At 45.3% G+C, this 11,746-nt stretch overlaps 1 protein-coding gene across 1 annotated transcript in view; it reads right to left on the reverse strand.

Annotated features, from left to right (window-relative positions):
- Positions 1-10,736, reverse strand: part of LOXL2 (lysyl oxidase like 2) — a 70,517-nt gene extending 59,781 nt beyond the window's left edge. Inside the window, exons 1-2 of the mRNA XM_067543700.1 lie at positions 10,591-10,736; positions 778-1,215 (exon numbers count right to left, since the gene is read on the reverse strand). Of these exons, the coding sequence (XP_067399801.1) occupies positions 778-1,138 (361 nt within the window). The 5' untranslated portion in view covers positions 1,139-1,215; positions 10,591-10,736. The remainder of the gene's footprint in view (positions 1-777; positions 1,216-10,590) is intronic.
- Positions 10,737-11,746: the final 1,010 nt, after the last annotated feature.

Below are 11,746 nucleotides of genomic sequence, written 5' to 3' on the forward strand. Positions count from 1 at the left end.
CAGAAGTTCACCCCAGAGCTGCTGAATCCTGCACCCTACCCTCACACCCTATCCTGAAAGGTCAGAGAGGGGAGCCTGTGACAGAGCTGGGAATCAGACACACACCTTTTGCATCCCTGTCCCATGCTTTAACTACAAGACTACCACCCAGCCTCTCCCACTCTGAAATTTCTGGGTACCCTAGAAATCTCAGTTCAACTAGCACCAGAGTAGCCTGAGAATAGGACCAGAGTCACTTTCTCTCTCTCCCAGAGTCGGACTCCTCTTGGCAAGGGGGGGGGGGAAGTCTGTTGTGTTGATACATCAACGGATTTCATCTCCAGGTTGCTCAGTCGGGCCCCTTTCAACAACACTAGATTCAGCTCAGGCTTGCCACAAATTCAGTGTTCGTGTAGTCTAGCTGGGATATAAATCAACCCCACGGGAGCCTGCCATGCCCTAAGGCTTAAGTATCCGTGTGGGCCTTGCTACCATGCACTAACAGTTCTGTAGCATGCTTTGATCTACCCTGCTTTGAAATAGGAGCGGATTAATGCATACTAGAGAACTGTTGGTGCACGGCAGCAAAGTCCAAGTGTGCAACAGGCTAGTGCGGAGCAGATTTGCACCCCAGCTTGCCATGAACTAAGCACACAGGTAGACAAGCCCTTAAATTCATTTCCCACCCTCCATCACTCCTCACTGGAAACCACAGCGTGGTGTGGCCACGCACAGGCGGCCAGGGAAAGCAAAGTGAAAGTAAACCCAAGGTGGGCCGCAGAGATGCGGGGACTTTACCTTCTCCCTTTCCATACTTGGCGCTTGACACCCAGGATGCAGCCTCCACGTAGCCCAGCTGCCTGCACACCACATGCGCTGCATGGATGGAGAAGTCGTCATCGCACACCGTGCCCCACTCGCCGTTGTAGAACACCTCCACCCGGCCTTCGTTGTGCTTCCGCTTCTGCCCGGTCAGCCGCAGCTGAATCTTGGGGACGTTGGCTGGCTGCTGTGGGGTGTGGTGTGCTTGAGGGGGTTGCTCCGGGTAGCCGGAATAGGGCCAGTGTTCATATTGGGCCAGGCCTAAAGGGCTCAGAGAGCAGAAGAAGAGCAGCACGATGATACAGTGGTTATGGTTGAAAGCCAGGAATCTTTCCATTTTCAGCACCCTCGGTGCTCAGAGCCAGTTCCTCTCTTTAGCAGCTGCTGTTCAGTGCAGGTAGGATGCAGTGTTTGCTGAAATGAAAAGAAAACCTGTCAGAGGTAAGACATAACAACAGGGACTTATTTTTCTCTCTAAAGAAGGGGCATGACTAATGAAAGGATATGTCCAAGTTTCCCCTCCCCTCTCCGTGTGAAAAAAAAAAAAAATGTCTTGGGTTTGTTCCACAGTGCAATGGAAACAAATGTCGAAAGCTCAGCAGTGTGTGCGAAACACAATTCTTATCTTCCAGATAGTTCTAACTGGAAAACAATTGTTTGTGGAACTGCATTTATAATGACTGAGGCCGGCCGACTTAAGAGTAAGTGAACAAGAGTTTCACACTTTTAATTCTGCAGCCATCCGCTCAAATGCACAATGAAAAAAAAAAAAAAAAAAAAGCCAAATCCAGCCTTTAAATAGAGGGAAAACGAAGGGAAATGAAATAGAACAATGTGGTCAAGAATGAGGTAAGGTATGTACATTGCAGCCTGAGTTTTCCTGCTTCCCACTATTACGACATGAAGCATATTTCCATTACTGCACATCTGGCTTCATCTATACAGAGCTAACGTATGCTGCCATGCCCATGTAAATTTGTCTGACGCTCTCTGCTCTCTTAGAAACATTACAGCTGAATTCCAGCCATCAGTCAACTAGAGAGAAGTCCAGTTGTTAAAATACTTCCACACACTTACAGTGAGTGAAGGGTCCGATACTGTTCACTTGAAGTAGGAAGAGCTATTTTCTGGTTAATGAAAGAAACTGAAGCCAGACGTGGTGCTGAACTGAATGTCAGCGCATTTCCTGCCCCAGCTCTCACAGATTCCATATTGCCATTCATGCAATGAGCACGTGGAGCAGTCAGGGCGTACACGTGGAGGTTAGAGGCTGAATAGTTTCCAAATGAAGCAATGCCAGAGAGCAGTGGGAAAAAGCTCCCCAACTTCCCAAAGCAGCATCACTCCCTGGCAGCAGCCAAACACAGGGAAGGACAGTCACCAGTACAGACATCGAGAACGGAAGATCGGTCAGTATTTGCCAGGTCTGTGCTACCCCACAGTAAGGAGAGGCCAAGGCACCAGGTCGGCCAAATTGACAGGACAGACAGGTCAATGGGGGAATCAGAAGGGCGGGGGAGGGGTCCCGACCTCTGCGTGAGCTGGAACTGCAGTGGGCAGAGAGCGGGACTGAGCTAAGGACAGAGCAGCTGGCAGAGAGAAGCAGCCCAGGCCAGGGAGCTGAGCTGAACAGACCCACAGTAGCAGAACCAGAGGGACCTGAGTAGCATCTCAGAGAGCAGAGCTGAGCAGAGCCAAGCCTCACTGATGCAGAGTGGAGCTGGGGCTGGAACCGTCCGGAGCCAGGTGCAGAGAGCAGCTGGGGACAGCGAGGGGAACCCTGGGCATGTCCCGGCACAGGGAGACGCCATCAACCCAGAGGCCTCACAAGCCGGACTGGGAGGGGGATCGTGACCCCGATTGGTGTGTGTGTGGGGGTGACACTGGGGAGAAGGGCCCAGCCCTCTAGAGCCGGGGGGGGGAGGGGGGGGCGTGTGGCCCCTGCCAGAGCAAGCGTCTGACTCTTTGCATCCCTGCAATGCAGCCAGGCAGGAGGCCTGCCATGTGAGAGAGAGAGAGAGACTGAACGTCCCTTACACCCCAGCGATGCTGTGGGTGGTGCCCCCGGGCCTGGGGTGGCTTTAGGTGTTTTCCTTAACCTTTCTCCTCTGCTTTATTTTTTAATTGGTGGCTGTTTAATAAATTGTATTTGCTTTGAACTATATGCAATGATCAGTGGGTCAGGGAAGCATCCAGGGCAGAGTTAGTACCCCAGAGTGGGGACACCAAAGCTCCTGCTCTAGAGTGACCACAACAAGATTGGGGAGTTGAGTCCTAAGGGATCCTGGGCCCAGCCCTGTCAGACTTACAGGGACAGGGACCCTGCCATACAGGAGAGTGGAAGGGGAGCCCTCGAGGTCAGACAGGCCTCTGGATAAATGGAGTGGGAGCAAGAACTCAGATCCTTTCGCTAGCCAACTCCACCAGGGGAGTTTATGAGCCAGGAAAGTTCCCTACAATAGTGGGACCATTCCCCTGCTTACAGTAAGATAAACAGTGCTGGCACAAACTGAGTAATACCTTTGTACTTTGACAGATTGCTCACCCTCCCGCTGAAGAACTCAAAAACACATTAACGATCTAAGCATGAACCCCATGTGAGATAGGGAGGTCTCCCCATTCAAGGGAAACTGACGCACGGAACATTAATTTGCCCCACAAGTCAGTGGAAGAGCCTGGAAAAGAATCCAGATCCTCTGAGATTCCCGTCCCGTGCTTTAAACCACAAGACTATCCTCTGTTTCTACATTAACTTATTACTTAAGGCTGGATCCTTCAAGGTATTGATTCAGCCCTTTTCAGGGCTGGAGTTTTAATCAATCATGGAAAGGGATGGATGAAAGCACAGGCTCTGGGGAAACATATAGCTCTTTTTCTTCACAGTCACTTTGTGCTTTAATTTCTTCAGAGAATTCACTAAGTGAAGCAAATATACTATGTGTCACCACAAAGTCCTGCCATAAATCCCGCAGAGCTCATCGGCTGTCATCAAGAAACCCTTTCTAAAATTGGCTGGATCACACAAACAATAGAGCAACTCAAACATGACCAAAAAAATATCAGCTTCTCTTGTCTGCGCAAACATCAGCTTTTCCTCTGGAGTCAAAAAAAAAAAAAAAAAAACCAATGATTTCAACAACCACCTTAAAGCAAATTTGAGTCCTTTCTGCTAACGGTGTCTGTAATGCTCCATTTGGCTTGCAGGCAATGGAGTGTACATTCAAAGAGAAGGAACAATAGGCATTCTGATTGCTATTGGCTGGGCTCTTTCACAACAGAGATTAGTGAACAGCTGTCATTCACCAGCCCGAGAAGGTGCCATATTAACTGTCCACATTGCGTTTTATATTCAATGCCCCGACTCCCCACAGAACATTCCTCAAGGACAATAACACACCCTATAGTAAGTAGAGGAATGGTACCAGAATAGGATCTTTCCACTGTATTCTTTTCTCTCTAAATGGTGCAGTTTAGCATCGCTGGTCAAAGTAAGGACACTTCCACACACACAGTCTGATGTGCTAAAAAGTCATTGGGGAGTTTTAGTCAGAGATACGCAGGGATCAAACCTTGCTGCTCATGGAAATCAACGTCGCTTGAATGGGAACAGGAGTGGGTCCCGCAGCATATAAGCCCATGCTGACCCTCAATCAGTCCTGCATTGGGACTAACAGACCACTCATTGAAACCATTATGCACTTGAGAAACCTCAATGGAACAACTCATGAGAGTAAACATTACTCCTAGGTTTTCAAGATCAGGCTCCAAGGACCTTTTTAGGGTGCCGCAAAATACACAGAAACAGCCAACCATCAAGGTTACCAGCAGAGATTGAACCAGAGACCCTCAGCACAAGCCCTAGCACTGTGGCACTTTGGCTGAGCTCAACTCTCATGTCAATAGTTAAGGTGACCTGGAAGAAATCCCATTTTCTCAACCTGTCATTAAGTGCATTACCCATCAGAGACCTATGTGATTACTTAACGGCCTGACATTAGACCCATTTTAACCATTCTTTAGGTGTTTTGTGAGACTAGGGGAAAACTACAAGAAGAAAAGCAGCATCTTCCTGGCCTGGAGAACCTGATTCACCAATTCAGTGTGCTAAAATGAGAACAAAAAATACTACACTGAGGAATGGCCAAGCATTCTGCACTTGGACCCTCGAGCAGCTTCTCTACAGAAGTGTAGCCCTGATAAAAACATGGGCGACTTGAATAGAGCTCTTTAATATTCCCTTCTGAGACCTTACCCCGCCTCTCTGCTTATAAAAACCATTGTGCAATGGTCAACTGGAAATGTGTACAGTAGATGTAAGTTTAATCCTTGCTCTGCCTGAGGTTACAGAACACATACCGTGATGCATCACCAGCTTTTCAAGAAGAGTTAATTCGGTTTAGCGGTATAGATTGCTTATGAGAGATGGATACTTGCAAGTAATACAGGAATAAGTACTCTAGCAGAGATCACCCTTATGGCAACATTCATCCATGATATGATATGGGGTGAACACATAAGGCTTCCAAAAGCAGCATTTCCCAAGAGATGACATGCCATCCTGATATGCTTTATTTGAAGCTGTATTTACAGCCTGCTCTTCAAAAGGGGGAGAGCGTTTCCTAGCTCCTCACATAATGCAGGTGAAGTGCTGTAGTTTGGAATTTTTCCATAGAGCACGCAACTATTTCACATGCAGACTCACGCCGCCATGTGCCTGCAATTTACCTGTAACTGGAGCCTCTTGGATTGGATTCAGTTTTGATCAAAAGTTACAGCTTGGTTAAAAAAAAGATGAAGAGTTTCTGATGGAAATCAGAGTTCCATATTCCCATCAAGTTTATACCACTGAGGCTGGGGGCACCTAAATCAATAACAGTCTATGACTTGCTCTCACATGGGTTCCAATCTTCGTCTCATTGTAGTAAATGTAAAAGCTCCCACAGGCTTCAAAGGCGCAAGACTGGACCTATGACAATGAAAGTGTAGAGCTCATTACAGGGGCTCTGGTTTGTTAGATGCCGCAAGCCCAGTCTAGTCTGCAAACATTTCAGCCATTAGTATCACAATATATTCAGCCCGTCATCACCTGAAGTGAATGGAACCATTCAAAATCCAACAGATGTTAGCAAGTAGCGTCGGGGTTTTTCCATTTGCTAACTCACTGCAGTGCGGTTGGAACTATCTAGCGTGCGTGGGGTTTCCATACATCACTAAAAGCAGACAACAGTGGACTGCCGGCAGCAAGGTGGTAGCAGCTTTAGCAAACCCAGGATCTGACCTGACTGCTGCCATCTGAACATGGCCAACTGATAACGCTTTGGACAGCAAAGGAATAGGGTTTCATTCTAACACCACTTGTTCAGTGTGAAGCGGGCAAAGGGAGCCTCTTGTACCGCAGCAGGGTTTCCGAGGAATGAGGTCACAAACTGACACCATCCTGTTCTAGGGCACAAGCACCACTTGACTCACCTCAGGATCTAGCTCAGCAAAGAACATAGGACTTTAAAAGAATTACAAAGAGCTTTCTGGCCTCAGCTCTGCATGCATACGTTTGGTAGCTATGTTAAAAAGCTGCGGACAATGAAATACGTACAACGCAGGAGAACCCACCGAAACAAGACAGAGCATGGTACTCTGCCAGAAGAGAGAAGCTGGGAGGATAAATGTATTTACAGCAGACAGAACTTCTAATAATAAAGAAGAAAGAAGCCTGGGATTTTAATCTCTCTTGCCCTCACTTGCTTTAGACTCAAGAGCTGAAAGAAGAGAAGCTCTGATGACCAAAAATGCTGATTACATTTTTAAAGAGCCATAGGTCTAGCCGCACAACTCAGCATCGAAGGAAACCAAGTGACTTAACTCCTTCATACCACCCAGGGACGTCAGTTAGCATTAAAGCGCTCTCCTTTCTCACCCGTCTCCCACTGACGTCACTTCTGTTCGCTCTGTTTTAGCCCTTCACTGTAAAGGAGATTTAAAAAAATCTCAATAAAAAGAACTTTTGTTCTGGGAACAGAGGGACACGTCAAGCCCTGTCCCCACCCAACAGCTGCAATTTCTAATGCGTGTTTTATTTTGGCAATAGGTGTTCATTTTTCTCACCTTTCCAATTTGTTTGGCGATGAAAGGGGAAGGTGAATGGAGAGCAATAGCCTCCGTGTTACAGCATGACTGAGTTTCTCAGGCTCCTGGCCAATATTGACTCTTGGCTATCATCCAGGTCTTGGTGACTAAAACGGACAATATTGTATCAGTGTGAAAAAGTCAAGCAACAGATGTGACACTTGTATCCTAACGGTTCTAATGAACATCCGAAATGATTAAGCAGAAGAACTAGTATAACTTTGGGTTCAAAAGTTTTTAGTTGCTTACTGTACTTAAAGTATCTTTTGATTTCTTAAACTTTAGGACAAGAAATCTGCCCACATCGATTATTCACTTTTAACAGAAGCAGCAGCAACATGAACCATGAAGCATTCTTTTTACTTTATTATTACCACCACAACCTACTTCTTAAATAGTGCTTTTCATCAATAGATCTCAAAAGTGTTTTATAAAGAAGGTTAGTACCTCCATTTACAGATAGGAAAACTGATGCACAACAATGGAAAGTGACTTGCCCGTAGTCACCCAGCCGGCCAGTAGCAGAGCTGGGAATAGAGCCCAGGTCTCCTGAGTCCCAGTCCAGCACTCAGTTCTTTAACGCTATGTGATTTTATCATTATGAATAAGAGGCTACAGTGGTGTAGCGCAATGCAATCCACAGCTGACATGCTTGGATTCATGGCAACCAAACGAGTATGTGCGTGCACATGCTCTGGATGCACAATGACTTTGTGGAATGTTAGCAAATATTAAATGCCAACTAAAAAAAGGAAGACCCCTGTATGTCACTGATTTTAGACTAACGTACCTGAACCAGCAACAACACATGCAGTCACACAGCCAGAATAGTGACCCTGATATTTAGAGAGGCATATCCTTTCTGGATTTCCATTATGCTGATATCTAAGCCCATGTCACTTTTTGACTTTGTTCACCCCTTGATGTAAAATGGAACTTCCCGTAATATTAATGGGTATGAGGGCTGGGGTTTTCCATAAAGTCTAAAGGAGTTGGGAGCTCAAGTCTTACTGAAAGTCAATGGGAGTTGGGTGCCTAACTCTCTTTTGAAGATCCTAGTCTGGAGGTTTCTCCATTTAACAGGCATGTGCTGTCACCACAAGGAAGAAACAAAACAGCCATCATAGTTAGGCTAATATCTTATACCACTGAATAAAGATCTCCAGTACTGTGTATATTACATACATGGGGAGGATGTATACTTTCTCTCCAAAATGCATGAAAGTTTTCTGTCTGGGACTTGTAATTTTTCTGTCTGATTTGTAATTTTTAAAAATATACTTTCCATGTTTATTCTGCAATTATCTATTTGTAGACTCTATGTTGATAGATATCCATCTACATCCCCAAACACTGGATCAAATTCATCGTTGGTGGAACCCTATTGACTTCAGGGGGCTTATACTGGGCATCAGTTTCACCCTTGATGTATATTTACACACACCCATTCACAGTATATGCCGTATCTATGCACACATCCCATTCCTAGAGCATTTCGTGCTTATCCACAGTGGCACCTTTCATCCTGAAGTGCTTTACAAACAAACTGATAGATCAACCGTGCAATCATTCCACCCACTGCTGGCAAGTAGCCATTCCTAGGGTGGAACATAGCCACTGCCTGGCAGTGCGCAGCGACACCAAGACACAGTTTAGGATAAGAATGAATAATGGATTAATTTGAAACTGGAAGGGGAATTTAGGTGTGGAATGAAATTCAGACAGGAAACCTGGACGTTAACAACTCGCAAATAATTTCCAGGAAACGTCAATGACCACAGACTCCCTAGTGATCAGTTTTATTTCACCATGCAAAAGACAGCACCTCCAGCAGCAAGCGCTGATCCTTTGATCATTGATTGACATACTACGCCTGAGACGCATACTCATCATTCAAACTTCTTTCTGCAGCACTTGGGTTTCCTTGGAGGTCTCCCATCACAGTACTAGCCTGGACAGTCTCTGTTTAGCTTGTCAGATTTGACCAAGATCACAGCATGGGGCTGCAGACCTCATTTAGACGTACCCTTATTTGTTGGTAGTCAGGAAGTGCCAGTGACGGAAAGGTTTAATGTTAGATCTATCTGTACCATATGTGATCTTAAAGAGTCATCCCGTTACTCACTGATCTCCACTTGACAGTCTCAAAATGTTACAGTAATGTTAAAAAACAAAGCCTTTTTCTCTTGTGTGTTTTCTAAGTTTACATAACACAGAGAGCCCAGATGAAATTCGTTATTATGCAATCACCACCAGCAAGCACACTATCCAAAAAGAAGTGGTTTCTGCTTAGATTTTCTACTGTTACAATAGCTCATGCCAACATTTGCCCTGTCTGATTTGTAACAGCATTGTAACTTCCAACCAAGGAAACACTCTGTGGGTGGTGTAATGTGGGTGCAATTAAACTGATGAGCGGATACCCTAAAGCAAATTATTTTTAGCCTCTATCAAGCAGATGTTTGACAACAGCACAACATTGTCTTTATGAAAAATTCCTACCTGGGATGCTAATTGGTTTTCTCCCTATGCTCCCAGATAGCAGAGGCAGGTTTTGCTTTAAGCTCAGCTCTCAAGGATTTGATCTCAGGGTCCCCTCCCGTGCCGCAGACAGTGACACCTGTTGTTTTCAGCTAAGTCGTAGCTGCTAGTCTGAAAAGAGAAGAGGTTGCTTCTCTGTCACCCTCAGCGCAGAGACCATATAAGAGCTGCATTCATTCCAGAAACAGCTTGTCACAAGTTTCAGTGCTGCAGCCTTGTTAGCTTGTATTCAACTGCATATCTACTGTTACCTCTAGATACACTCCACACTTTATCTCATGATATTCAAGTTGAAAGTCACCCTAAATCCTACTGGGACTGTTCCGTGAGCTCAGGATAAAATGGTCTAAAGATCTTCTAAAGGAAGAATTGTTCGGTGTAAGGACCACACTACAAGGAACAGAGCATCAGCTCAGATTCAACAGAATCTTAGCAATACAGTGGAAAGAAATGTCCTTTTCTGAAAATAAATCACTTTATGTTTCACACCATCCCCGGATGAGGGACATCTGCTTTTAAATGCTTGCTCTTGAGAAACATTTATTCAGGCAAGATAATTTAAACAGCTTCTGAAGTCTTAGACTGGTGACATTTACACAGAGTTCATTGCATGGACTGTAGCTTTCGAGATTAAATCAGGCACAGGCTAGCCATGTTACAGAATCTACACTGTCTCAACTTGTAGGTTTTAGCAACACAGTTTTTCTACTTCGTTAGTTCAGTCCCAACCCATTCCTGTAAGTCGACAGGGGAGAAAGTTTTACCTGGCCACAGAACATTTTTGCCAAGTGACAGAGAACATCCGCAGCACATAAAAAAAACAAACAAACAAAAAAAAACCAACCTTCCAAAGGAATACAAGAAACTCTGTTTTACTCATTTTCGCCACACTCTCACCCCCTTTCTAGATGTCCATGCTGAATATCCAACTGAAGTTAGAGAAATAAAAGATACTCAGAGTAGTGAAGAGCGAGTATGACTTTCAGCCCTAAAGCAGGTTAGGTGATTGGTTTAAGTTGGCTGTCAAACATACAAACAAAAGTTACCCACACAAATCAATCTTGATGTTCCTTCTGTAATAATAATGCCACTCTTTGGATTGCAATGTAGCAGAACTCCACTTACCTGGAGATGTTTTGGGGGTGACCTCCGTTCCTTCTGCTCTCTCTGCCCTGAAGTTCCTCTTCTGTGTGGAGTGTAGTTTGAGTGGTCCCCTCCGTTTCAGAAAATACCCTGCAGCCAGAGAAATGTGCTGCAGAAATCCTGGTGCTGCTTCTTCCTGGCAAATTTCACTGGAGTTATCCAAGCAAACCCCTCCCAGGGCCCACCCCCTCCAAGCTCCGACACACCAGCTAGGCTGATGGGTGATATCATGGGCTTTTGCTGTAATCTGAGAGCTATGGCATTCCTTGAACACTACACTGAAATGATTTGCAGCCAAGGAGGTGAACAGGGAATGAGAGTTGCTTCCCAGGAGGCCCCTAAAGAACAGACCATTCAGGATCACTTTACTGTCTGTAGTTATTTAATATCTATATTGCCCTAGTGCTTAGAGACATGAATCATGTTCAGGGTCCTGTTGTGCTAGGTACTGTACAAACACGCAGTAAGACATGGTCTTACAGCAAAGCATCCTTTAGAACTACCTCCCTTTTTAGGGCTAAGTCTGCAGCATTCCTCCTCCAAGGCTGTTTTTTGCGTAGGTCTCATTTCACTTTAACCCCTTTGGTGTTATGTTCATCCCCATCCAGCACCGCCAGGTCTGTGCTGGTTTCCAGCATTTTTCATATCAAGGGCAGTCAAACCTGAGGCATGTACTCAAAGGCCATATATATCCCTGGATCTGCATCAGCAGCTACTGCCTAAAGTCTGATGCCCTGGGAATCAGCCAGCGCTCATTAAAGCTGTATTCCCCCTCTGCCAAAACCTGACCCTTGCAGGTATAGGTGGCACCACAAAGATTTAATTCAGAGCACACCTCAGCTACTGAATTCAAATACACCTGAGATATCTGGGGGGGGGGGGGGGGGGGGTTAAAGTGTGCATTTCACCGCTATCCCACTAGTTTCATTTGGACTTTGACAGCGACATTTTAATATTTTATATTATATCCTTTCAACGTCATCTAAAAACAACTTTTTTGTTTGGAATTTCCATTCCCTGGGAAATTTCACCTTGATGTTCTCAATCGGAACAAAAATTTGAAAATATCTGTATACGGCATGGAACAGAAATCCTGTTTTCTGACCAGCTTCAATACTGGGACTTTCAAAGGTGTATA

The sequence above is a fragment of the Emydura macquarii genome, unplaced genomic scaffold (genome assembly GCF_026122565.2).
Source record: "Emydura macquarii macquarii isolate MOO-44397 ecotype Brisbane River unplaced genomic scaffold, CSIRO-AGI_Emac_v2 contig_967, whole genome shotgun sequence".
In the NCBI taxonomy this organism is placed as follows: Eukaryota; Metazoa; Chordata; order Testudines; family Chelidae; genus Emydura; species Emydura macquarii.